The 27869-nt window shown below is 35.5% G+C and overlaps 3 protein-coding genes across 3 annotated transcripts; all 3 read right to left on the bottom strand.

Annotated features, from left to right (window-relative positions):
* Positions 1-11952: 11952 nt before the first annotated feature.
* LOC145685622 (uncharacterized) lies at positions 11953-12558 on the bottom strand. The gene has a single exon (XM_081758013.1). The coding sequence runs from the start codon at positions 12556-12558 to the stop codon at positions 11953-11955; it is 606 nt and encodes a 201-aa protein (XP_081614139.1).
* A 1547-nt stretch (positions 12559-14105) lies between these two features.
* On the bottom strand, positions 14106-15449 carry LOC145685621 (uncharacterized). Its single transcript, XM_081758012.1, has one exon. It carries the CDS (start codon positions 15447-15449, stop codon positions 14106-14108), a length of 1344 nt encoding a protein of 447 aa, XP_081614138.1.
* Positions 15450-15868: 419 nt separating this feature from the next.
* On the bottom strand, positions 15869-16603 carry LOC145685620 (uncharacterized). The gene has a single exon (XM_081758011.1). It carries the CDS (start codon positions 16601-16603, stop codon positions 15869-15871), a length of 735 nt encoding a protein of 244 aa, XP_081614137.1.
* Between the last annotated feature and the right edge of the window lie 11266 nt (positions 16604-27869).

The following is a 27869-nucleotide window of genomic DNA, read 5'->3' as shown; positions in this document are numbered from 1 at the left end:
CATCTAATGTAGTTCACCGGTTGACCATTTCTTCTTACAGTTATACGTATATGAATTTGGGAATGCTTCTCATGCAGGTGAAACAGTGCTGTGCGCAATACCAAAATCCCAGGCTATACTCATGTCACTTCGTCTCTGTTTCAGTTTCTCGATGTGAAGTCACTAATATTGTTTTCGGTTCCTGGGTTTGCGAGTAACAAGAGCACAATGCACCTTCGTATCTCTCTGACAGGCACATAAATACCTCGTTAATTTCACTAAATTTCTTTGTGTTGGGAGCAGACACATTCAGACCTATGGTCACGCTAACGTTACGATATTCAACGTCATGCTCCCTATGCACACGTGCAAGATCTCTGGCAACGTGCTTCCGGGCTTCCATTGATTTCCATCGATTACCTAATACTTTATGTTGTTTATTTGTATCGTTCAATTGCTAACGTTATGCTTGCAATGTCGTGCTTACTATCCACATGTAGAAGATCTCTGGTAACGTGCTTCCGGGCTTCTGTTGATTTCTATCAATTACATAATATTTTATGTCATTTATCTATCTCGTACAATTGCTGACGTTTCATTCCCCGTCGTGCTTCCTATGGAGGTACCGGAGATCTCTGGAATGTGCTTAAGGAATTACATTGATTTTCATAGGTTATGTGATATTTTATGTTACTTTGTCTGTCTTGTCTACTCGCTGACGTTACGCTATGCAACGTCGTGCTCCCTATCCACGAGGGGAAGATATCCGGCAATGTCAGGGAATGAATTTTTTTTACGGCTAAAAACACGACTATTACATGCAGACTATTTTAAAATAAACTTTGATAGACTACTACTGTATCCTAGAAGTATTATGTCGATATCTAAGAAACAAAGCATGTAGTAAATATTGTGGTAAACATAAAAGTAAACAAAATCAAGGATTGGAACCTAAATTTTAATTTTTCGAGACCCCACTAATTATCCAATTGTAATGACCTGTATTTGCTTTTATTTAGTAAGGACTGATGTTCAGCTGTCATTAGTTGACTTGCGTTCGTGCATATAGACACGGAATTTTGAATACTTCGACCAAAACATACGGAAATAATAATTTCTATAGTTGGCAACCTCGATTGTAACTTGTTCGAAACGGTCTAAAAACTTAGGTAGAATATGAGGTATAAACCTGACAATTGGTATGGACGGTGTTCTCTCTAAAACCAAGGAAGTTCTAATAATAAGCTAGAAAAAAACATGAAAAATCAAACCTTTCCGATTATTTGACTTTGGGCTCAAATTTGAAATTGAAATTGAACACTCAGGAAAACAATCATCAGGATAAACTTCGATCCAAGCATACATGGCATAGAAAAAGGCCTTCCGATATCTTAGTTAGTGTTCACACAGCAGAGGATGAAATGAGTGATTCACCCGTGATAGTGACTTTGGGCACCCGCTATCGAAAGGATTATTGTTTATATATATATATATATATATATATATATATATATATATATATATATATATATATAAATTATTCTGTAGTTTCCGTTCCAAGAAAGAAAACTGGGCAGTGTGTTTTCGGGACACTTAAATTGGCAGTGGAACAATTAGCAAGTCCTCTGATCGAAAAGATTATCATTATAGTCTGTTGTTATAATAGTTTCCCCACTTCCATCGCTTATTTAATCTTACTAAATTAACAATATAAATAGTGTATCATATTTGCAACTTAAAGTTACCGCAATTTTGTGTATTGTAGCTATTTTGTGTGCCTATATAAGGAAACTATTATACACATGCTGCAATTTTATCATTCAGTTTCCAGGTCTAACTGTAGTAATATTACAGCGAAAAAGAGCCAGACATATTGGGAATTTGTAAGAATCTAGGATCAGTTTTTTTTGAAGTCTCTGGAAGGCAGTCCCTTTTGGTAACCGGAATTATACGTATACCTTACAAACAAAACCTTTCACATACATCAGGTAAAGGTATTACACATTTATACGTATAACGGTCGATTGCGAGGAGAAACTTCATGCTTGTTTACCTTACAGTTTTTCCACATTCCAAACAGGACTGATATTTCAATTTATTACCGTTGCGTGGCAATATACAGCAGAATCACTTCTACTGGTAGTTCGCTTCTGGATAGGAATCCGCTTTCGGTAGATTTTTTCCTACAAAATCGTGTTTTTAAATGAACTCCCGTCAAATGATCCTCAAATAAGAAAATTGGGTAAAACAAGTTTTAACGAAACTATTCACCTTGCGACCTCAAGTAATATAATAGAAAAAAAATTCAAGAGATTCGTAGTATCCAGTGTTATATATACAATTGGTTTCCAGTGGTACATGACCGTAAGTACCTACTAGTGCAAACTTTTCATTTATAGAGATACAGTAACGATATCCAATTTAGTTTGCTAGTCGCATGAAACAAAATTACACAACAAAAAATTCTTTAATGGATCAATGAACTGCAAAGGAAAAGCATACTGGGAGGATTTAATTGTTTGTGATATTGAATACTTCGTTACACAGTAGCATTTGTATGTCTGAGAAGTGATTGCTACGCTTCCTTGTAGGAAGGATTGCTATTTACTTGTCATCTATCTCTGGAATTAAAAGCCGTGCTTTACTACTACCATACAATTGGCTTCGTTTTGTGTTTGAGAATTTGCTTGCCAGCTTGGGAAACCTATTTCACATTCACAGTATTGCTGGCCTTTCTTCTTAGAAAAATACGTAGGGGTAGATTGTGTTTCTAAACTGTCTTTGTTGACTCTAATATTATACATGATACATAAACCACCTTTTACTTGGCGGTGTGTGGCATCGATCCTAGAACTTTAATACCCGTCTTCCTTATGACAGAGTTATATAGTAGTTATGTACTTGTTAAGAAAATATTTTCCCAGTATGGCATCTCAATATCGCCCCTCTTAATACAGTTATGCTCAATCGTTTGGTTAACATCTGCATTCTCTTAAACAGAATATTAAACAGAATTACAGGTATTACTTCTTGTGTGCTTCTGCCGAAGCTGGTAGGGTGCAACGGATTACAAATAGTATATTTTTGCCGGTACAGACCAGGCTGCTGAGTAGATGATTCTTCTCATACTTTTCATATGTCTGGTTTCTATTAAGCAGTAAAAATGTAAGAATTATAGCATATATTTGCTTAAGAACCAACAAACTTGCGATATATGGATCCCATCAGCATGTTATTAAATTTTTTATTATGTATAATAATACTAGGAATGCAATGTATATACCCGATTGCAATGAAACGAGCTGAGCGAGCTTAAACTACGTAATCAGGAAGCGTTTTTCGGTGATTATTCCTCGATGGTACGTCGGATTTTTGATTTCGACCTATGTTGTCACTCAGTACGACATACTCTATCAGCGTGCTAAGTTTGGTTGAGATCGGCCAAACGGTCTAGGAGGAAGCGTTTTCGGTGATTATTCCTCGATGGTACATCGGATTTTTGATTTCGACCTATGTTGTCACTCAGCACGACATACTCTATCAGCGTGCTAAGTTTGGTTGAGATCGCCCAAACGGTCTAGGAGGAGTTCGCGGACAACCAAACGGCTAACCCGAGTATAAGAGCTTCGCTTCGCTCAGCTCAATAAAACTCTTGCTCTTCGCTACTGATAATTGCTGTATGTATTTTACTAGTCTGCGAACTAATAATGACATCTTACATATTGGACAATGACACAGAACGTTCGTTGTTGCTGAAAGCATACAGTGACTGGGAAAATGACTGTTATGATGATTTTGGATGAGATACTGAGTGTTACAAAAACAAAAACATGTTAGCAATTTTCCCAATTTTTGCAAAACAATACAAATACTTATCTCTTTATATAAAAAAAAAGAAAAGAACATAATTAAATTGTAAGTTTGAAAGATTGCATATAAATCTGAGAATAAAAATAAAAGTTACAGCAATAAAAGCATGCGTTACGCAACGAAGACGTAAACCCGCTTCTCCCTTGTCACACTTTGTAACGCAAGGCCGAAACACTTCCGCGTTTGCCGCGTTACGTAATATGTGGACAACACCTTAGTACAGGAATACAAATAATCACTCGCCCGGGCTAGTAGCTTTTTTCTTGTTAGAGTAAAATTTTGTTGCTTATTTGCATCCCTGCCTCAGAACCTATTCTTGGGTCGCTAAATCGACTAAAAAAAGAAAGGAAGCCCTTCTCAGTATGGCTTATTGCTTTCGCTCTGATACGTATCAACAGGCGAACGGATGGACAAAGACGTTCTACATGTATGATACTTCTGACATGTATGATTTTCACACTTTTGCAAACCATATATATATATATATATATATGGGCGGAAATAGGAGATTATAAGGGCTTTATCTCCAAAGTTACACTACACAATGGCAGTTGATTTCACGAGATAATAGAAACATCAACTACAGTCTAGCTACTAGACGCGTTCCAAAACCCGGTTAACTGGTTTCGGTTCCGTTTAAGGTTCAAACAGAATGTGTCGGTTCAGGGGCGTCATTTAGGGGGGCAGGAGGGGGCAATTGCCCCCCCAAGAGTTTGAGGAATACATATACTTTAATAGATTGCCTACTAATATACTAGTACAAAACGTGAAAGTCTTATGTCGATGGTGCTCTTGCCCCCCTCCCCCAAGCGAAGTCTGAAATGACACCCCTGTGTCGGTTTATTTCAGAAACCGAACTGTAATATGGTTCAGTTTGGTTTCGGTTAACTCTTTAAAAATGAAATGAAATATTTTTTTGTGTTTAGTGTCCCACGATTATGCCTGTTAAGTTAAGAGAGACCATTATTAGAACAAGTGAATTATGAAGGACAAATTGGTGGAATGAGAAAGTGCGAGGAAGCGGAAGTATGGGAGTGTCCCGAGGAAACCCACGTGCATGATGTTGTCCACCTAAAGCTTACTTGCCTTGGGAACGAACTAGATACTCCAGCCATCAGATAGTTCACTGGCCGGGTACCCGATCCCCGGTAGGACAGCGTTTGAAATTTTAAATTTTCTCGATGCCTGTGTTCGTGTCCCTGTCGTTCAAGGTTAACGGAACTGTAAGACGAGTCTAACCTAGTAGAAAATAGAGAACATTACGGAGATATTTTTGGAGAATCAAAAAACAAAAAATGTGGTCTAAAGCAAAAAGTTCAAGGTAAGGTTTCGAATGATTCTCAAAACCACATTTCCTTCATGTCCTTGCGTGTTTGTATATATCCTTTTGATTTCAAACTTATATTAGAATTCTCTGCACTATAGTATTTTATCATCAGAGAATCAGAGTGAAATCAGTGTGTTTTCGTCTTGAAATCACATTATTTCGTCCTTATTAAAACTTTTCTATCGCAAACGTGTGCAATTTGCCACATATACGAAAGTTTTTCCCTCTCACTTAATAGAGCCGTCTTAGAGTAGTGTCGTGAGCATGTGTTTCGTAATGATAGGGTCCTGGGCTCGATTTCGCGTATTTAATTAGGGAATTTCTTATCATTTACAATATTGATACTTCTGATGTATAATAACATGAAAAATATTCCATTTCTCTCGGTTTTAGATTTGAAACGGCCTTCTTTACAGAGGAATATTAACAACATGACGACACATGTCTACAACCTTGATTCGTACTGTCTGTCAGTGAGAACGTAACGTGTTTAGCAAACAATTCATGAACACATAAGGCTCATTCTTAGGGCTGAGACACTAATTCTTCGAAAGTATCTCTTATAAGGCAATTCACCCTTAGACCCTGTAAAAAACAATTTATTTTCCTTCTTCCTATAATTTTCTGTATGCTTATTTGTATCTATCTCAGTCTAATTTCACCTATCCAAGTGTAACTGATTCTTCTAGAGATTTTAAGCCGAGAAGTGTTATAAACTAAATGTAAACAAACATACAATATAGGCACGAAACACCGATTTTAATATCAAATCCTTACATTTGCAATTTACATATGTAGAAAGTATTACACTTTTAATTATTTCATCATATCTTCATGTTAAAAAATAAATAAAACTCCTCAGACCGAGTTTCGAACTCTCGATCTTCAATTTTCACAAGTTTTTTTACGAAAAAAACAGAGCGGGTCAAGATGCTTGTCTACTGGCGGCAATGTATGGCTTGCAGCTGGTGCCTATATAAAGAAAAGAAGAAAATCGCAATTACCTCTGTATAAATCTGCGGGAATTGTCACAGATCTAGATTTACTTTTTTTGGACTTAGTGTGTGAACAACTTTCTAAGTTTGTGTGAACAGGAGTGTACCACTGAAATAGCCCGAAAATGTCCTCAATCTTGTTGGAATAGGACGTAATATTAAGATCTCAAATCTTAAATAATAATAATAATAATAATAATAATAATAATAATAATAATAATAATAATAATAGGTACTAAAATTTTTTAAGTTGCCGTAAAATTAGGGAAAACTTACAGGAAAATCGGGATTTCGAGGATGGGGTCCGGATATCCAGAACACATTTCTGCAACTACCTAAATATTAAACGAAAGCGTTCCATTAAGTTTTATGTATAAAGTATTCTACTGTACGTTTTGAGGAAGATAACTGTAATAAAAGTAACTGAATATCAGTGAACAGTAAGGCATATAATAAACTAAGTTTTAGGATATGCAGAAGTAATTATAAAAGCTTTACTACAAAAATCCTACACAAATCATAATTCGATTAGCTCCGAAATACAAAGTTACAAAATAGCATACAAGATTCAGTCTACAGAGCAATTCTTACTTCAAGAATGGACATATGGACATACACTATGCCGATAAAACAAGAAATATTTACGATACTTTTCGCCTCGTCTCGTTTCTCATCTCGAAAGCTACACGATAGAGTTAGATTTGTGCCGTCTCGAATGTAAAATGTTAATTCTCGTCTCGATTTTGTTTGTTTTGTTTTTGTGACGAGAAGACAAATTCCTCTTTTCGTGGGTAACACTAAACAAACCCTCAATATTCTTGGGAATTGTCACGTTCCTGCTTGTAATTGTATGACCTGAACGATAATAAGCTCCTAACCTTTAATCTTCTACGATCTAATTATTATTATTCCTGAAGATTTGATAGATCAAGTATTGAAACATCCAAGTATTCAATATAACGTGTGTCTGAAGATAATATAATGTGTGTCATCGCCCATGAATTGACAGAAAAATGTCCAAACTAAAAGAAAACTTATCAGCGCGGGATCCGACCCGAATACTTTCAGATTACTGCGCGAACGCCTTGACCAATAAACCATGATCACTACGAGATGAGTGGTTCCTTTTTAGTGTGTTTACGTTAGGTTTCTTTCCCTCCAGTTACAAAGGTATACGTTATTTTTCTTCGTTTCAAAAAGTCTTTCGTATTTCTTTTATTATGTCAAATAATATTTCGCAAAGTTTACATTAATAACTAAAATTGAACTGACACACACTGCATATCTTGTTTTCACTTTCTTAGATTGCCTTTCTTTTTTTCTTTTTCATTTTTTTGTTTCATTTTGCGAACACACTGGAAACTAGTATAATAAGTTCACTGCATAACTTCAAAAAATATTCTTGTTAGCTTTAATGTCAATGAAAAATAATAATAATAATAATACATTTTAAAAATAAAAACTACAATAGGAGGTGATAAAAAATATTGTCATAAAACAAAGATGGGAGTCAAATCATCTCGACCCGAATTTTTTTTCAAAAATTTTACTAGAGATATTAAAACTGATAAGTAACAAATTTAAAGGTAACGTTGAGCGAATATTGTAAAAGATTTAGAGATTTTACAAAATACTCTAATCTGCAAAATAAAATGAATGTTTGACCAACATTGATATTTCCTTGGTATATCTGTTAGAGAAAATTTGCTTGTGAGTTTCTGATGATATCAATCGCTCTGTAGATACTAAGAGGCGTATTCTACCTGATTTTTTATTCGTTGGAGAGGCATGGTTATTTTTGTATTTCTTTGGTGTTTATAATTTAATATATAATTTACAGGTGGTGTAATATATAATTTACAGGTAAAATTCAACACTCTCCATCGAAAGACATGATTTTTAGGAACAAAGTGTATATATTAGACCTGTGATTAATCCTAATCCTATAAGCTACAAGAAAGTAAAAACGTATACATAAAAAAGTAATTTAAAGAAAAATATCTAACTAACAATAATTTCGCTTTTATCAATAGTACAACATATATATTTTAAGTTTATAATCAATTTCACTTCACCGAAATAAAAAATCGCGTTTAGAAAAACGAACGAAAGTAAAAGTGTACAAAAAATTAATAAATCCAGTTCACTTGTATTCACGCTTCTATATAAATGATCAGTTTGCTACCGGTAATGTATTATTTGCCCTCTAAACGGAAACTCTGCAAACTATATATATAGGGTCTATATATGTACAAAACATTAAAGGTTGGAGTTGGTTCCGTTAGAGGGCTATAGGTGACAGCAATCAAAAACGAATACGCTGTATACTTTTTTCAGCTCGTCGACGCTTGTGCTGATTTAAATAAACAAAAGGAAACAAACATATATCTAAACTGGTTCGAGTTAATAGTTATCTCTCTGTCTTTTCGGCTGTCAAACCTCAGCAGATTGAGGTGAGGCACATTTCTTTTCAGCATGGTTCGAGTTAATAATGTTTGATTACAGAAAAACAAGTTACTCCAGCACAAAACTCGCTAGATTTGTAAAAGTAAGTCGCCAAATTGTCATTTAAAAATCACCGAAAAAGTCGCTAATCGGAAAAAAAAAAATATTTTTTCACTATACCGAAATTTGAATCCCCTAGATTTAGCCACTTTTCCCCCGAATTGGCAACCCTGACACAATGGGTTTCTGGTAATTATATATCCAAGAGGGAAGTATTGCAACCATACCGACTGCTGTAACAATGCAATTGTTGTTACATGCACCTTTCTAACTAACAAACTCAAAAATGAAACAAAACTACAGCTAAGAATTAACATTCAAATGAAGTATAGACTACAAATCCCATCAAAGATAAAAAGAACAGAAAATTGATAATCACTGCAAATACCGAAGAAACCCAGGATACCAGCAAACCGAAAACCAGTTACAAATCAACTAATCATACTCTACTCTTCTCTATAATTTATTATTTTCTCATAATTTTCCTTTATCTTTCTAATTCTATGCGAGGTGGTCAGTGTGAATGTCTGTAAGAACTACCTTACTCTCGTTTCTTTTCTTTAAGAGTTAACGTTATAACTCTATTATCAACTAATTCCATTTTCAATAGCTGCTCTTTTAGCGCTTATCAATAAGTGATCCCGTACCATTAAGACTGTCCTTTGCTATTTCCTTCGCTTCTGAACTCCTCTTTATTTTCTCATCTAACTTCAGAAATTTAAACAAAGTAAAAGTTACTTTGCTTCATTTCTTACTTAAAATTCTTTTTAGCTTTCTTTCCTGTAAATGGTACTTACGTTTTGTACACTCCGTATCACAAAACTTTCTAGAGCTAACGCCGTGCAGCTAGGCCACCCAATATACACCTTCTTATCCCATAATCGTGTCTGGTAGAGAGACTCCCTCCCTCTTCTCCTTTCATCTCTCCCATACTAAAATTAGCTAACAACATGGACGCAGTTCTAATTTCAAACTACACATGTATTAGTACTATCGATAAAATGAAATAACAAAACCGAGACGAAACAAGATTCATAAGTTGGTTTAGGAAGAAACTGAAACACACATAATGAAAAATTGAAACCAATGGATGTCTAATACACAAAGGTTCAGAAACGAGGCAGAGAGAGAGAGAGAGAGAGAAGGCAAGAGAAGAAGAAAAATGAAACGGAGAGGAGATAAAAATGTGGAATTTTAAACTTAGCTAGAAAAGAACCTAAGATTATAAAGTTCCGTTACAAAAAATTCAACAGTTACATAGAAATAACGTTTGCTTTTGCATTTTTTCAGGACTATTCGAATATATAGAGGATGCTTGAAACATTCATTAAGTCTTTTCTATAAAGGATAGCATACTCAATTTCCAGTAGAATTGTAGATCTCACAAACACATCTCAGATAATGTCAACAGCTTAACACATGCTTTGTTTTCGCGTGGTTCGATTGTAAATTCGGTAGTGTTCATTGGACGTACTGATGCAAACTACATTCTAATAAACCCAGTAGGTAGCATAGGTCACATCTTCCATTTCAGACTAATAATGCAAAGTGAACAAAAAAAGAAAAACGAAAAGAAAAAGAAAGAAAGAAAGAAAGAAAGAAAGATAAAATTGAATAAGTGCTATTTTACTAGTAAATTATTATCAGAAATATCCTATATTAAATGTCCCAACAGAATGATAATGAAAAGTTACGAATGTTCAAATGGAAAATTGGATGTTCCTTATAAATGTAGCAGACCTTGCATGTTTCAGATTTCAACGGGAATAAATCACATTGAAGTACAAGATGGAAACAAATTTGTGTCGAACTAGTATAAATAAAATTTTGTTTTCAAATAACCAAAGAGGTTGCCATTTTCAGGTCTTTTCCGAACATTTATCTGTACCGAACATCCAGCATCACTTTCATGTCTTGCGCATATGACGTTGTAATTTGCACAGAGAGAAAGAAGACGCTAGAGCTCAAACGGATCATAGTGTCAGTCGGATGATGTTGGTTAGCTTATGGACCACCACTGGATCGAGGATTCAAACGCGTAGTGACCCAGTCATTCGACTGAGACTCGGTAACCCAGATGATAAAAAAAGATATTTTGCTTATTCCCTTGCGTTCAAACAGTATTTCTTTCAGAGATGACCAGGACTGGAGATGTTATGTCCAGAGCACGAAAACCTCGACGCTCAAGTTGCCAGTTAATTACATTCTCCAACCAGGTCTATCGGTGTCTTCCTCCGTTTTAACTTTGGAACACGCAAACGCACATGAAGTGCGTGTGTACGTGAGAGATAGGGGAAGAACGATAGGATAGGGAAACGTCAAGGAAGAGAGAGAGAGAGAGAGGGACGAATATAATTATGAAACATACTTATCATTACAGCGTATGATGAAGAACACACACACTGTTTATTCGAATTCTCGCCAGTGATGCTTTGTAAGCTCTCCAACAGAAAATAAATCTCTGTTTGTAGCCATTATTTTATGCGAAATAGTTATACTACCTGGTGGAGAATCGAACCTAGATTTTCTGCTTGGAAGTTTGGTACGTTAAGACTACACCACCATTTGCTTTACCCAAACAAATGCTGTAATATTTCTGTTTCCGTCTGTTGATGAATAAATGTTCATAAAAAACAGCTTAATTGTGATAAATGAATAAATGTTTATTTGCACTAACTACACAACAACTGAAACACTTACAACTTACTGTTATATTGTCTTTTTTACGAATTCCGGAGGACCGTCTTGTATGGATCTTTTGATGCCCAACATGCTGACACTCACACACACACACAAAACTGTTTTTTAAACAAAAGAGAAACGTTATGCAAATATAATGGCAATGATACAAACTCACTATAAAAGTCTCTACATTCTCCCCTCTCTTGATTGAACCAAATCAATCAACTTACACACAATCCACATTATCACTTTTAGGTAAAGGTACAATTTTAGTAATTGGTCTCTTAACAGTCCCTGTCTTACACTTTACACTCACTACTCTCACTAGTCCATCTTTTTGCCGGAAACACTTGTTGAGTGACACCTAATTTCCATGACAATGGAGGAGCATTGTCTTCTTTGATTAGAACCACATCTCCAATAGAAATATTAGGTTGTTTTGTTGTCCATTTTCTTCTCTGCTGGAGTTCATGTAAATAATCCTGAGACCACCTTTTCCAAAAATGCTGCTTCATCTTCTGAAGGTGATTCCATCTTGATAATCGGTTGGTCGGAATGTCCACTAGATTTGGTTCAGGGATGCTCATCAAAGGTTCACCAATAAGGAAATGTCCTTGGCGACAAAAATGAAGGATCATCGAGATCATTGGATAGAACAGGGATTGGTCTTGAATTCAAACAGGCTTCTATTTGTGTTATGACTGTGTTCAGTTCTTCAAATGTCAAAATCGTGCAGCCTACTATTCTTCTTAAATGAAACTTAAATGACTTTACTGCACTTTCCCAAATGCCTGAAAAATGACTTGCTCTGGGTGGAATGAAATGCCATGCAAATCCTTCTTCCACTGCAACATCTTGAATAGAGTTTTGAAATTGTTGTGAACTGAGTAGTTGTTCAACCTCCTTAAGTTCTCGCTGAGCTCCAATGAAATTGGTTCCGTTGTCACTATAGATGTTCGAAAATTTGCCTCTTATTGATACAAATCTTCGAAGAGCTGCTAAAAATGCTTGGCTACTCAAATCACTCACTAACTCCATATGAATCGCTTTGGTTGCTAAGCACACGAATATTGCAACATACGCCTTTGTCACTTTACGAGATCTACTTCCTTGCTTAGTCATTAGGGGACCGGCGAAATCCACCCCTACGTGAATAAAAGCTCGAGCTGGCTGTACTCGTGCTGATGGTAATTGACCCATGAGTTGTTCTGAGGATGACGCTTTCAATTTAAAACAAACTAGACACTGATGAATGATAGATCGAACGACTTGTTTAGCTCGTGGGATCCAATATTTTTGCCTCAATGATGAAATCAATAACTGCGGTCCAGCATGTAACAATCTTCTATGTTCCGCTTCAATTATCAATTTGGTGAGATGCTCTTTAGATGGTAAGATGATCTGATGTCTGCTATCATACGGTAAGTCAGAGTTTTTAGCCGTCCTCCCACTCGTAGCAACTGTTCATTATCTATAAATGGACACAAAGATTTAAGTTCACTTTGGGATGAAACTTGGCCTGACGAAGATAAATCTTTGAATTCTTGCGAATAACTGACCTGTTGGATTACCTTAATGCATTGTTGTAAAGTATCACTAATTTCAGTAGTGGAAATAGTTCCTACTTTCTTCTCGGTGTGATTTTTACAATTGTAAATAAAACGACGACACAAACAAATAACTCGCAATAGTTTCCACAATGATGAAAATTTCTCCAAACAGCTTATGTCACCTTCATAACTGGCTAAAGATATGGTCGTTACTTTCCTTTCTTCTGGAACATCTTCGTTTACCACTTCTGATTGTTCGGGCCATGCAGATGATTCAAACCATGCAGGTCCATGCCACCAAATATCTGCTTCCTTCAACTGTTTCGGATCCATTCCCCGTGTAATAATGTCGGCTGGATTGTCCATAGAGGACACATGATGCCACTGGTTGACTGATGTGTTCTCCTGTATCTCTGCAACCCTGTTTGCCACGAACTCTTTCCATCTGGCAGCTGGAGATGAAATCCATGCAAGCACTATTTTTGAATCGGTCCAGAAGTAAGTACTATCCACTGAAATGTTTAATATCGGAATTATTTTGTGATACAACCTGCTCAAAAGTACTGCCGCACAAAGTACAAGTCTTGGTAAAGTTACCTTTTTAATAGGAGCTATTCTCGATTTAGAACCCAAAAGTTTAACAGTAGTTTTGCCTGAAATGTCCACAGTTTTAACATATATGCAACAGCCGTAAGCAAGTTGACTGCTGTCAGCAAACCCATGTATCTCGACATGAACATAATTCTTCAATACTACTCATCTATCAATTTGTATTTTGTTAACACTTGGAAGATGATGACACATGTCTAACCATTGCTGATAGAGCTCTGATGGTATTTGGTCATCCCAATTGATCTTTTGGATCCACATTTGTTGTAAGAAAATCTTGAACGGAGTAACTACAGGGCTTATAAGTCCTAAAGGATCAAATATTTTTGCTATGGTCGAAATCACTTGACGTGTGGTTGGTATGTTGGTCGTGAGACATTCTTTAACTGACTTGTTGGTGATGAGAAGCTTATCTGATGCAGGATTCCACGATAAACCCGATGTTGAAACACCTGACTCGGATTCAAATTCAAACGGTAAGTGTATTTCCCTATGTTCTTCTGGCACTGCTTCCAACAATGCTGGCTCGTTCGATAACCATTTTCTTAAAGTAAATCCACAGCTTTGCAATAATTGAATAAGTTCTTTCTAAAGCTTTAACGCCTGTTCAACGTTATGGCATCCTGAGCTTACATCATCCATATAAAAATCACGTTCCAATACTGTCGCTGCTTGAGGATATTTACTTCTTGCTTCTTCCGCTAACTTTCGAAGACACGCCGTCGCCAAATATGGTGATGATGCTGCACCATATGTGACCCGCTGCATCTCATAAATCTTGACTGGTTCCACTGATGAATATCTCCACAGAATTCTTTGAAGTCCAATGTCATCTTCATGAACTTTAATCATTCGATACATTGACTGAATATCCGCCGTAAAGGCAATAGGAAAGGTTCGAAATCTCGTGACAATTGAATGTAAATCTTGCTGGATTGTTGGTCCTGTCATAAGTATGTCGTTTAATGAAACCCCCGTTGAAGTCTTTGCAGAAGCGTCGAAAACCACTCTTAGTTTTGTTGTGGTACTGGATGGTTTCAATACTGCATGATGTGGCAGATAATATTTCATACCGCTATCTTCATGTTCTTCTTTCACTGGTTTCATATGATCTAATTCTTCATATTCCCTCATAAAGTTATAGTACTGCTCGTTAATTTCTTGACACTGCTGCAACCGTCTTTCTAGCTGGTAAAATCTACGAAGAGCTAAATTATATGATTCTCCTAATGATTTATGACTTGGCTTAATTGGCAAACGTACAACGAATCGACCACTGCTATCTCTGGTAGTGTTTTCGTCAATGTGTCGCTCACATTGCTTTTCTTCTTGAGTCATGACTGTTGAATGTACAGTTTCGAGCTTCCAAAATGTTTGTAACTGTCTATCAAGGTTACTTTCTTGCACAAAAAATGACACTTGTGGTATACTAGAATCTCTTGTTGTAGGAACTTTACCCGCCAAAATGTACCCAAATTCAGTCTCTTGTACTACTGGATAATTCCCTGGTCTAGTCAGTTTATGCGATCGCAAAATGTCCAAAAACACTTCCAGGCCTAACAAAATGTCAATAGTGTCTGGTTGGTGAAAGTTAGGATTTGCATACACTATGTCTGTCGGCAAGTTCCAATCAGCATGATCTATTGGCCTACTTGGAATATTATCTGTTATTTTGAGCAAAATTAAACAGTTTACGTCAATTGCAAATTCACGAATTCTTGATTCTATATGTACATCTACACAATGCTTTGTTTCACTAATCACACTATTAATACCTTGAATTGGAACTCGGTGTTTATTTCTAGGTAGACGCAACCTTTGAACCAAATCTTCAGTTACAAAATTACTTTGACTGGCAGAATCTAATAATACTCTACATGGATGTAATTTACCATTTGCATCTCGTACATTTTCTATAGCAGTAGATAACATAACAGTAACATTTGGTTTTACCTTGAAAATGCAGTAAGAACCTTGTCATATTTTCCCTATTCGTATTAGAATGACTCGAAAAATTTCTTGATTGTGAATTAGCAACACTGGGTTTCTCATCTGCTTTTGACATTATATCATAATGCAGCAAGGTATTATGCCTTTTGAAACAACGTTTACAGCCACCTGATTTCTTTTTTGAGACAGTTGAAACACAATAAATTATCTCGAACATACTCTTGCCTTTCTTTCGATTCAGCGTTTAAAAATGCAGGATATTTAAACAACTGATGTATTAGGTTTTGTTTACAAAAGTTACAGAAAGACTGAGTTGTTGTCATGTATGATTTGGTTGTTTTTTTCTTTTGTTTTGGTTCACCACTCTGTCTATTTTTATCGACCCTTGACCTTGACACTACTTAATGCGATGGTGTATTTTTTATAGTTTCAAATGCTTGACACCTACGTTCCAAGAAAGCAAAGAACTCTGATAAGGGAGGGAAAGAATGATCTGTGATTTGTAACTCCCACGCACGCCTAGTGTTACTGTCTAATTGTGAAACAAAATGTTGAACTAACAAAACCTCTTCTAGTGGTGTCTGCAAATCTAAAGCTCGTAATGCATTCAAGTTACTAGTAGCTATATTAATAAATTCTCTTAATTCTGATGTAGTTTCCTTTGTGATACATTTAATATGTAACAAATTACGGACATGAGTAGCTGCAATCAAACGCTTATTTTCATACCTGTCTTTCAATAATTGCCATGCAATTTTATAATTAGCTTCTGTAACTTGCAGATTCACTATTAAATCATACGCCTCCCCTCTCAGTGCACTCCCAAGGTAATGGAACTTTTGCAACACTGACACGTTATAGTTATTATGAACCATAACTTTAAAATTGTCTGAAAATGAAAACCAATTTTCGTATCGTCCTCCAAATGATGGCAATTCTACACGAGGCAATTTTAATTGATCATTTGACACCTGATTCTCATTTTTTGAGGAATTGTTTGAATGAGATTCCTGGCTACGCTGAATAATAAAATCTTCTAGTTGCGCTAATACATCATAGTAACTGGTTTCAAACTCCTCTCTATATGCATCGTCCTCTACTTGTTCGTAATTAATTTCTAACTGATTGTACTTCATCGAATTTTTTATACAACTCAATCATTGCGGTCTTACGTACTTTCACCTGACTAATTGTAGTTGTTGAATTAATATTACGTACGTAGTTTTGAATTCTTGTCAGTTGACTTTTGCACACACCACGTTGTTTCACTAACTTGCTTCTGTCTGAGTCCTCCAGCTTGAAAAATATTGTAAGTCCACACTAACTAATAAACACAAGTCCACACACAAGTCCACACTGATGAACGTGTTCTCACTTATATCTATACACATAGTTTCCAGAAGAATTAATAAATGTCACTGCATACATGAACAAAACTAAACAAAGAGCAATGTAACAATTGTTCACATACACATTCACAGTTTATATCAAACGCTAGTTCACTGTAATCCGGTCGGAGTTGACCAATGTTTCTGTCTTTTGCTGAATAAATGTTCACAAAACAGCTTAATTTTGATAAATGAATAAATGTTTATTTGCACTAACTACACAACAAGTGAAACACTTACAACTTACTGTTATATTGTGTTTTTTACGAATTCCGGAGGACCGTCTTATATGGATCTCTTGATGCTCAACATGCTGACACTCATACACACACAAAACTGTTTTTTAAACAAAAGAGAAACGTTATGCAAATATAATGGCAATGATACAAACTCACTATAAAAATCTCTACAATTTCTTTCGGAGAACGATAACACGAAAAGTGATTACTGCAGATCAATGAAGTGTTTCGAATATCCTGGTAAATCCTTTGCCCTTTCCCAACCAACATTCGTAAATTTTCTCCATCATGATAAAGGTGTTTGCTTCCACATTCATAAGCATTGCATGTCGAATATGAAAAATAGATTCTTCACTATCACTTTGTAAAAAATGCAAGTTTCGCATGAACAGGATTTGAACCTATGCTGGATAGCTTTATTAATCGTAACTATATTACGGTAGCGCTACACTATCATGCCACCTGAAACTGGAAGCGAAATATTACTTACCTTAGCCTTGATCTTTGGAACGATCGAGCTTCTTCCTTTAAGTTTATTTGCACCTAAGTGCACAACGAAATTAATTTATTCGACGACCTAGAGAGAAATTAGTGCCCACTAATAAAGGAAACAACATACAATCCAGGAAAAATTGCAGAAATAAAAACATATTATGAATTAATTTCGTCCTGCAAGTTCAAATGCGTCAATAATAACAGTAATAATAATAATATTACTAGCATCAATTGGCCGCTTTGCTGGGCTAAATTGAGAAATAATAATAATACTTTTTATTCAGTCACTTTTTACTATTGCTAAAGCGCTCTTTGATATCGGTCATTTTCGATGAGTTTCATATAACCCGTCCCCTTCTCATGTTGCGGAGCACGTCATCTTCAGCACCATTGTTCATCTCAGCCACCCGGAAAACTATGAATTCCACAATGATATTGGTTATTTTGATCATATCATATGTCTTCCCCTCCTCCATGTTGCGGGCTGAATTTGGATTTAAACGGCATCAGATGTGTCACTGTTCATCTCAGTCACTCCAAAAATTATGGATTCGATACCAATATCAGTAAATTTTCGTTCTCTTTCAAATGTTGCTATCCTTCCCCCTTGAATTAGTTACATCATCAAAATGATATGAGGAAAACCATCTCTGGTTTATACTTCATCTAGGTTGAAAATTTTATCGAGATTGGTACGGTGGTTCAAGAGTTATTAAATTTTATTTATGTGTATATCCCCCTTTCGCATTCCCCTTCTCTAATTTCTAGCCTCGAAGTGAAATAATAAAAACCATACCAGGCCCGAATCTCACCTATGTTAAAAAATTGATCGAGATAGGTCGCGTGGTTCAAGACTTATTAAGTTTTATTTATTTTATATATCTTTCCCCTACCCTCCACTCCCCTACGTTTTACCGTCAAAATGATATGATGAAAACCACTCCAATCTCGAACATCATCCATGTTGAAAATTTGATGCAGATCTGTTCGGTGGTTCAAGACTTATTAAATCATTAACATAGTCACTTTTATTTTAATTCAAATTGATTTTTGTATATATCCCCGTCCTCCCCTTCCCTACATTCCAGCATCAAAGTGAAATGATTAAAAGGATTCCACTGCACGAACGTAATCTATGTTGAAAATTTCATCCAGATCGGTCGTTTGATTCAAGACTTATTAAGTTTCCTTCATTTTTTATATTTTTCCATCCTATCCCTGCCCTAAGTAACACCGTCGAAAAGAATAGATTAAAATACTCCCAGTTACAAACATTATCAATGTTGAATATTTGATCGAGATCGGTCGGGTGGCTCAACAGACTATAAGTCAAAGTCCCTTTCAATTTTACAATATAGGTTATTACTATTACTATTATTATTATTATTATTATTATTATTATTATTATTATTATTATTATTAATAATAATAATAATAATAATAATAATAATAATAATAATAATAATATAGGCGTGTTTGAACGTGCAAGGGCGAAACTAATTCATAATGTTTTTATTTCTGTAATTTTTCCTGGATTGTATGTTGTTTCCTTTATTAGTGGGCACTAATTTCTCTCTGGGTCGTCGAATAAATTAATTTCGTTGTGCACTTAGGTGCAAATAAACTTACAGGAAGATGCTTGATCGTTCCAAAGATCAAGGCTAAGGTAAGTAATATTTCGCTTCCAGTTTCAGGTGGCATGATAGTGTAGCGCTACCGTAATATAGTTACGATTAATAAAGCTATCCAGCATAGGTTCAAATCCTGTTCATGCGAAACTTGCATCTTTTTAAAGTGATAGTGAAGAATCGATTTTTCATATTCGACATGCAATGCTTAAGAATGTGGAAGCAAACACCTTTATCATGATAGAGAAAATTTACGAATGTTGGTTGGGAAAGGGCAAAGGATTTACCAGGATATTCGAAACACTTCATTGATCTGCAGTAAACACTTTTCGTGTAATCGTTCTCAGAAAGAAATATTACAGCATTTGTTGAACAAAGCTTGGGTAAAACAATCGGTCGTGTAGTGGTAAAGTACCAGACTTCCAAGCAGAAATTCAGGGTTCGATTCCCCAACAGGTATTTTAACTTTTTCGCGTAAAATAATGGCTGCAAACAGAGACTTATCTTCTGTTGCAGAGGTTAAAAAGCATCACTGGCGAGAATATGAATAAACAGTGTGTGCGTTCTTCATCATACACTGAAATGATAAGTATGATTCATATTATATTCGTCCCCCCCCCTCTCTCTTTCTCTTCCTTGACGTTTCCCTATCCCTTCGTTACATCTTTCACTTCTACCCCCTCTCTATCACGTACACACGCACTTCATATGCGTGTGCGTGTTCCAAAGTTAAAACGGAGCAACAGACCAATAGACCTGGTTGGAGAATGTAATTAACTGGTAACTTCAGCGTCGAGTTTTTCGTGTTCTGGACAGAAAATCTCCAGTCCTTGCCTTTTCTGAAAGAAATACTGTTTAAACGCAAGGGAATAAGCAAAATATCTTTTTTATCATTTGGGTTACCGAGTCTCAGACGAATTACCGGGTCACTACGGGTTTGAATCCTCGATCCAGTGGTGGTCCATAAGCTAACCAACATCACCCAACTGACACCATGATCCGTTTGCGCTCTAGCGTCTTCATTCTTTCTGTGCAAATGACATTATATTCGCAAGAGATGAAAGTGATGCTGGATTTTCGGTACAGATTAATCTTCGGAAAAGAATAGGAAATGGCAACCTCTTTGGTTATTTGAAAACAAAATTTTATTTCTACTAGTTCGACACAAATTTGTTTCCATCTTATAATTCAATGTGATTTATTCACGTTGAAATTTGAAACATGCAAGGTCTGCTACATCTATAAGGAACATCCAACTTTCCATTTGAATATTCGTAACTTTTCATTATGATTCTGTTTGGACTTTTAATATAGGATTATTCTGATAATAATTTACCAGTAAAATAGCACTTATTCAATTTTATCTTTCTTTCTTTCTTCTTTCTTTGTTCACTTTGCATTAGTAGTCTGAAATGGAAGATATGACCTACGCTACCTACTGGGTTTATTAGAATGTAGTTTGCATCAGTACGTCCAATGAACACTACCGAATTTACAATCGAACCACGCGAAAACAAAGCATGTGTTAAGATGTTGACATTATCTGAGATGTGTTTGTGAGATCTACAATTCTACTGGAAATTGAGTATGCTATCCTTTATAGAAAAGACTTAATGAATGTTTCAAGCATCCCCTATATATTCGAATAGTCCTGAAAAAATATATAAAACAAACGTTATTTCTATATTACTGTTGGATTTCTGGTAACGGAATTTTATAATGTTAGGTTCTTTTCTAGCTAAGTTTAAAATTCCACATTTTTATCTGTTTTCCCTTTTCTTTTTCTTCTTCTCTCGCCTTGTCTCTCTCTCTCTCTCTCTCTGCCTCATTTCTGAACCTCTGTGTAATAAACATCCATTGGTTTCAATTTTTCATTGTGTGTGTTTCAGTTTCTACCTAAATTAACTTATGAATCTTGTTTCGTCTCGGTTTGGTTATTTCATTTTATCGATACTAATACATGTGTAGTTTGAAATTAGAATTGAGTTCATTTTGTTAGCTAATTTTAGTATGGGAGAGAAGAAAGGAGAAGAGGGAGGGAGTCTCTCTACCAGACACGATTATGGGATTAGAAGGTGTATATTGTGTGGCGTAGCTGCACGTCGTTGGCGGTCGCAATTTTTTGATGTGGAGTGTACCTATTCTAAACTTATTGCTCATGTGCGTTTTCCTTTCTGTGTTGATCTTTCCCACATTGTTACTTTCTCTTCCAACAGTGCTCCCCAAGACATTTCGTTCTTGCAGTTGCAAATTGGGTTACATTGTAACTCTGTATTTTTTTCATCTGGGAAAGACTTTTATACATACCTTCTTAATCTTGTATTAGGAATTACGGAAAAATAAAATGGTGGTTTTCTTTCACGCTGCAGATCCCAGCCGTGATCCCAGTTAAAAGGCTGTGATTTCCGGATATTTATTATAATTTAAACATAGAATAGCCATTCTTTCTGCAATGCAGAGTAGCAATCAATTTTCAGACATATTCACAAGTACCAAGCGAAGTTATTCGATACAATATATATATTAAATGAATTAATGTATTCCTTGCAATATGTTTTTGCCTTGTAGTTTCTAGATTCCTTACAGTCACATTTTTTTTATGTATTTCTGCAATTAGTTCGTTTTATTTCGGTCTGGCAAAATCACCATTTGATATTTTGGCTATTTTCGTGGAACAATTATTCAGAATGAAAACTGAAAGTCATAGGAACATACGGGTTTAACTTAGGCCTATATTCTAACCAATCGGTACGACAAATTTGTAAACTTTTTAGATTACTTAATACGTGAGCTCGCAAGGTGTGTAGTTTCCTTTAAACTTGTTTTCCCGACTACTCTTATTTGAGGATCAATTAAAGATACCGAATTTAAATCATAATTTCGAGGAATAACTTTACCAGAAGCGGATTCCTGTTCTAAAGCTGACTTCCAGCATATGTGCTTTCGCTTTATACCGCCGCCAAACGGTAATAGCGTGAAATACTACTTGCTTCGTATGTGGGAAAACAGTTTGGTAAACATCAACGTGCTTCTTCCAGTTGGCCGTTATAGGTATTATTCTATCCAGGCCTTTAGACCCTTGGTAGAACTTTTTATTACAAAATGCTTGTATTCTGAAAATATTTGTAATGTTTTCTCGCCAACAAATCAAAGTATTAGAAAATGGTAGAACCGTAATAATACTTTAGCCAAATAAGGTTGTTTAATTAACCAGTCCTAATTGTTCAAAACTACTGTCGTTCTCCCCAAGAAGATCACACCCATAATTTTAGGCTACTGGTGATTGGCAAGGAGGAAGTACTGCCGGAAGATGCAGTTAAAACAGGATCTAAAGAACTAACATCGACCTTTTCTTCCAGGATCCAGGATATTTCGTACATTTCAAGTTCGTCAGTGACAACGATTCAAATTTCTTTTCCCCGTCGACCACAGATTCGAAGTGTCTGCACGCGTGAAGGAGAAAGGACATCTCGTTTGTGAACAAGCTTTCGAGCATCTTCTTTGACCTTTGAACTTCAGTTTACCACTTTTGAAATTATTATTGTTCTAAATCAGTGCGAGAATGCGAATAAACTCGATTCGTTCAGACATATTCAAATCCAAAAATTTAAGAAAGAAAAATAGTACGAGAATAATATCTGACGAATTAGGTTTTTAATATCTTATTTTGGTTTGCAATTCGTGGAACGTTCGGTCGCGAAAAATATTATTTCACGAAAAAGTGTTTCTTCTGTTTCACATGTGAAACCTCTTAGAAGAAAACAGTGGGTGATGATTCAGATCAAAATTTTAAAAATATACTCTCAGAAATAGCGATACGAGTGGGAACAGAAGGGCATTTTCAAGCAGTGGTTACGATCACTAAAAGCTAACTCTAGGAAAGCATGTGCCGAAAATCCAATTCTGAGATAGCCACAAAACGGAGATTTATTGTATTGTAATACACGCAGGGTTCCTCACCAGTCATGCTAGTGTCTAGTGCGTCTTCGAATCCTTTGTGTATGATTCAATTTATGTAGGCTATAACTCGCAATTTTCCAAAACAATAGAAATATTTATTTATCTATATTTTTTTAAAGAAAAATGAAAGTGGCTACATTTTTAACTCTTGAACCACTCGACCGATCTCGATCAAATTTTCAACACAAATGAGGTTTGGGTCTGGGATGTTTCTTATCATTTCACTTTGAAGGGAGAGGAAGATATATAAAAGTGATAAAAAATCACTGATATTAATGTCGAATCCATAGATTGAGAAGTCGCTGAGGTGTACAGTGACACTTCCGATATCGTTTAAATCCAAATTGTCCCCATTAGTACTCCTAAGAGGGGATGGTGACATGTAAAACTAATTGAAAATTACAGACATTAGTATCGAATTCATAGTTTTGGGGGTCCCTAACATGATTGGTGACAGTTTTGAAGCCCTTTATGTCCAAACTGAAACACATTCTCCTAATGGAAGAACGGGTATTTCCTAATTCATTTATAAAAATAAAAATAGAAAATAACCGAATAATATTATTTTGTTTGAAATTGCATATAAATTTGTGAAGAAAAATTAAAATTACAGCAAAAAAACGCGTGTTACGTAACGAAGATGCAACCCACTCCCCCTTGGCACACTTCGTAACGCAACGCCGAACCACCTTCCCCCTTTTGCTGCGTTACTTAATATGTGGACGACCCCTTATGGTGGCTCCAGGTTACGGTCCTAGGAAACCTCAGCTTATTGTAGCGTTGCAAGTTGTAGTTGTATTGAGGAATCGCCTTAGTTTCATAGCATTCTCCAGGGATGCAAGGATAGGTATAGCCCCTTAGTCCAAAGCGACCTCCAGAGCCGAAGTCGTTTGGCGATCAGTGGCCAACTGAAGCCTCCTTCCTCTGTGGTTTCTCTTTTGTTGGTCTTCTTCGGGTGGCTAGTCTTCCTTCGATCCCCTCCGTGTCTTCTTGTTCTGTGTATCGTCTGCTTGTCTGTAAACGTTAGCACGTGTCGTTCATAAACATGTACTCATGTTGTGATGTGGGGATCCTTACAATAAATAAGATAAAGACAAATAAAACAGCTACAATAAAGAAAACTACTGTAATTTTAAGTTGCAAATGTGATACATTATTTATATTTTTAATCTTGAACGATTAAATAAGCTATGGAAGTAGAGAATATATCATAACAAGAAACAGACTACAATGATTATGACTCCTATACTCGATGCGACTTGATAATTGTTTCACTGCCAATTAGAGTGTCTTCTAATACACAGTTTGTCCAGTTATCTTCGTTGGATCCAAAACTAAAGAGTGATTTATGAAAAACCTAATAAAAGTCACTAGGTTAAAATCGAAAACTTTTGAAAACGTTCTGCTGTTCTCTGCTATAACATGAGGCTAATCCTATCTTTCTGTTGCCTAAGAGAATATTACAAGAAACAAAATAAAATTACATATACTTCCAATGATCAGTATTACAAAATTAGAACAACATACACCAAACCTTACTAAATAGTATATAACTGCGCATAAGTGGAGTTACTTTTCTTTCTTTTTTTAAAGCTTGGCTCTTAACCCTTTTCAATTTTGGCATTTTATGGTAAATTATACTTTCGGTCAAGCAGCTACAGCATCATCCCTATTTACCTAGGACTTATTTATGGTTCAAATCTGATTCTCTTTAAAATAGACCAACTTTTCAAACAGTACACACACATTTCTATATCATGGTTCTGAAGCAGAAAATTTTAAAAGACATCGATATTTTCCCTGGGTTTTTTCTTTTCAAATTTTGAACCCCTCTGAATCCCCCCTGTGTTAACGCAGAGATCTCAAAATCAACTGAAAGGGGTGTGCTAAATGTATGTACAAAATTTCAAGCTTCTACCTTGAATAGTAAGGACGGGAAAAGTTATTTGCGAATGAGGCCCACAATGCCCTAGATTTCTCCAAAAGACCCGGATGTAATATAAAAATATCCTGAGACATCCATCCCTATTTATCCTAGGGCATGGTTCGTGCATCAATCTCTTTACAATAGAACAGACTTTCAGAAATGACCTTTTACGTGTCTCCGTCACAGGGCCGTCGCGTGGGTTGTAAGCGCCCGGGTCGAGAATTCCAAGGCGTTCCTCTCCAGTGTGTTATGAAAATAACCAGAGTTTATTCTGTCTCATAGATTTAAATACGGAATGTAAAATAAAAGAAGTTAGTATTATATCGATTTTTTAAAGTGAATAGCTTTTGTAGTGAAAACATAAATGTTAATGAAAAAATGATTTTGAATTGTTGAAATCGAGTGCTATTCTTGTTTATTTTGGAGTGATATCAGCATAGTCACAGCATAAAATATAGATACAAATATCGATACAAATATTAAATTCCATGACAAAAAATATCTTCTCACAGAGGGCTGGAGAGAGTTCCAGTTGAATAATCCTAGACGATGTTTTACATTATCGGTAATTTTCAAGTTCAATACTCTATCGGGAGTCCCTCAAGGATCTAATCTAGGTCCTCTTTTGTTTATTCTTGTTGTTAATGATATTTCTCAGTGTATTAAAGCTTCTTGTATTAAGCTATAAAACTGTGCATTAAGTTATTTTGCCGACAGTCTCAAATTATACTCCCAAGTAAATTCAATTGATGACTGCGCAAAAGTTCAATAGGATCTACAAAGAGTTCAAATATGGTGTAATAAGAACAAATTAGTCCTTAATGTGTCGAAATGTAAATCTGCATCTTTCACGAAGAACGAAAATCTAATTAATTTTACCTATACAATAAGTAGCACTTTCTTGTCAAACCCCAAATACTGTCAAAGATCTAGGATTTATATTTGATAGCGAATTAACCTTTGCTCAACACGTTGACGAAATAACGAGTAGTGCATATAAAAACCTAGATTTAATTTATAGGATAGGACAAGATTTCTACAAAGAATCAACGTTTATAATGCTCTGTCTTTAATATGTGAGGTCAAAATTAGAATACTATTGTATTGTTTGGACACCAAATGTCACCAAATACTCGATGCAATAGAAAATATACAGTTAATTTTTTTAAAAATGTTTGCATACAAGAAAACCGGTTTCTACCCAAAGTATGTCCCCTACGAAGACATAGTAACGAATTTTAGTTTTCATACATTAGTAAAAAAGAAGATGGGTGTTTGATCTGTTCTTCTTACATAAATTATTAAGCGGTAAAATTGACTGTCCAAAATTAGTTTCAGAAGTATTATTACGTGCACCAATAAGTAAGACTAAAACAGCAAACTCTGGGATATTCTATTATAGAAAAGCAAGAACTAATATATTGCATAATTCTCCTCTGTGGAGAATGTGTGCCTCATATATGTTCCTAACGAAATAATTAGATATCATATGGCAGATGTATTTAGTATGTCTGATATTCTGCATAATTAAACGACGTATTTAGTGTTTGTATAATAGTGTATGATAATTATCTACACGACACTATAACTGGACATTAATTCTGTTGTGTTGTCATTATGAATAAATAAATATTTAGCCGTGGCCTGATCATTATTAAAATATCTGATTTAACATTATTTTTTTAAATTCATTTACCAACATAATCTGAATTCCTTGAATTTTGTTTATTTGTTGTCCCGGTGCCCCTTTAGTCGCGGCACCTTTGGCGATCGCCCCGCCCACGCGACGACCCTACTCTGTCATGTATTTGAGGCTGGAAAACCGCGAAACAATAATTTTTATTAAGACATCTCATTTTCTTGCTCTTCTGGACTCTCTTGTTTCAACGCAGAGATCTGAAAAATATCTTTAAAATACTAAGGAGAAGACTGAATATTTTTGCAAAATTTCATTCATTTAAGTGTAAAAATAAGCCCACAAAATATAATATCCCCAACAATATCCTAAACTCCAGTATAAAACAGGATCTCAGGTAAAAATTTCCTGAGATATCCCTGCTTTCCTGGAATCATGATTCATACATCGTTCGCTTCAAAATAGAACAGTCATTTAAATGGTATCATTCGCATGTCTCCATCGTGCATCTGATACAGGCAAATCGCAAAAAAAGGATTTTGTTTAAAAATATACCATTTACTAACTTTTTCACCCTCGGTACCCCCTCTATTAACACAGAGATCTGAAGCAAATTTAAGAAATACTTCGGGGTGCACTGAATATCTGCGCAAAATTTCAATCTTCTAAGTGCAAAACAAATCCCGCTAAAAAATATATAAAATTAGATCTAATTTTTTTTTTTGTAAGTTATGAGGTCATCACCTCGTACGTCTCGAAGCAGAAAGGCGTGAAACCATTCGTAAAGTGTTCAACAATGCCTCCATGATTGGAAAGAATGAAGTTGAAAGCTTTATTGGTACGGGGATTCTACTTTTAGGTATAACCACACGCCGTACGGGGATTCCCTCACTCTGAAAATAACTGTCCATAGAGTTCTACTTTAAAGATATTTTTTAAAGAAACTTTCGTATCTATTTCTTAAAACCATAAAAAAAGTTTCGTAATTGTTTTTGTGGAAGCGCCAAAAGAACCTTTTGCAAATATGTTGAAATTACAAACAAATAAGCTAAAATTTCTGAAACGTAAGCACGTGGTGACGGGGATTGCCCGCACTTTAGTAATTTATTCTTTTCTTAACTTCTAGTAC

This window comes from Thermobia domestica, chromosome 5 (assembly GCF_964235325.1).
Source record: "Thermobia domestica chromosome 5, izTheDome1.hap1.1, whole genome shotgun sequence".
Lineage (NCBI taxonomy): Eukaryota > Metazoa > Arthropoda > Insecta > Zygentoma > Lepismatidae > Thermobia > Thermobia domestica.
Note: the sequence above shows the minus strand (reverse complement) of the source record. Positions and strands in the feature narration are given on the sequence as shown.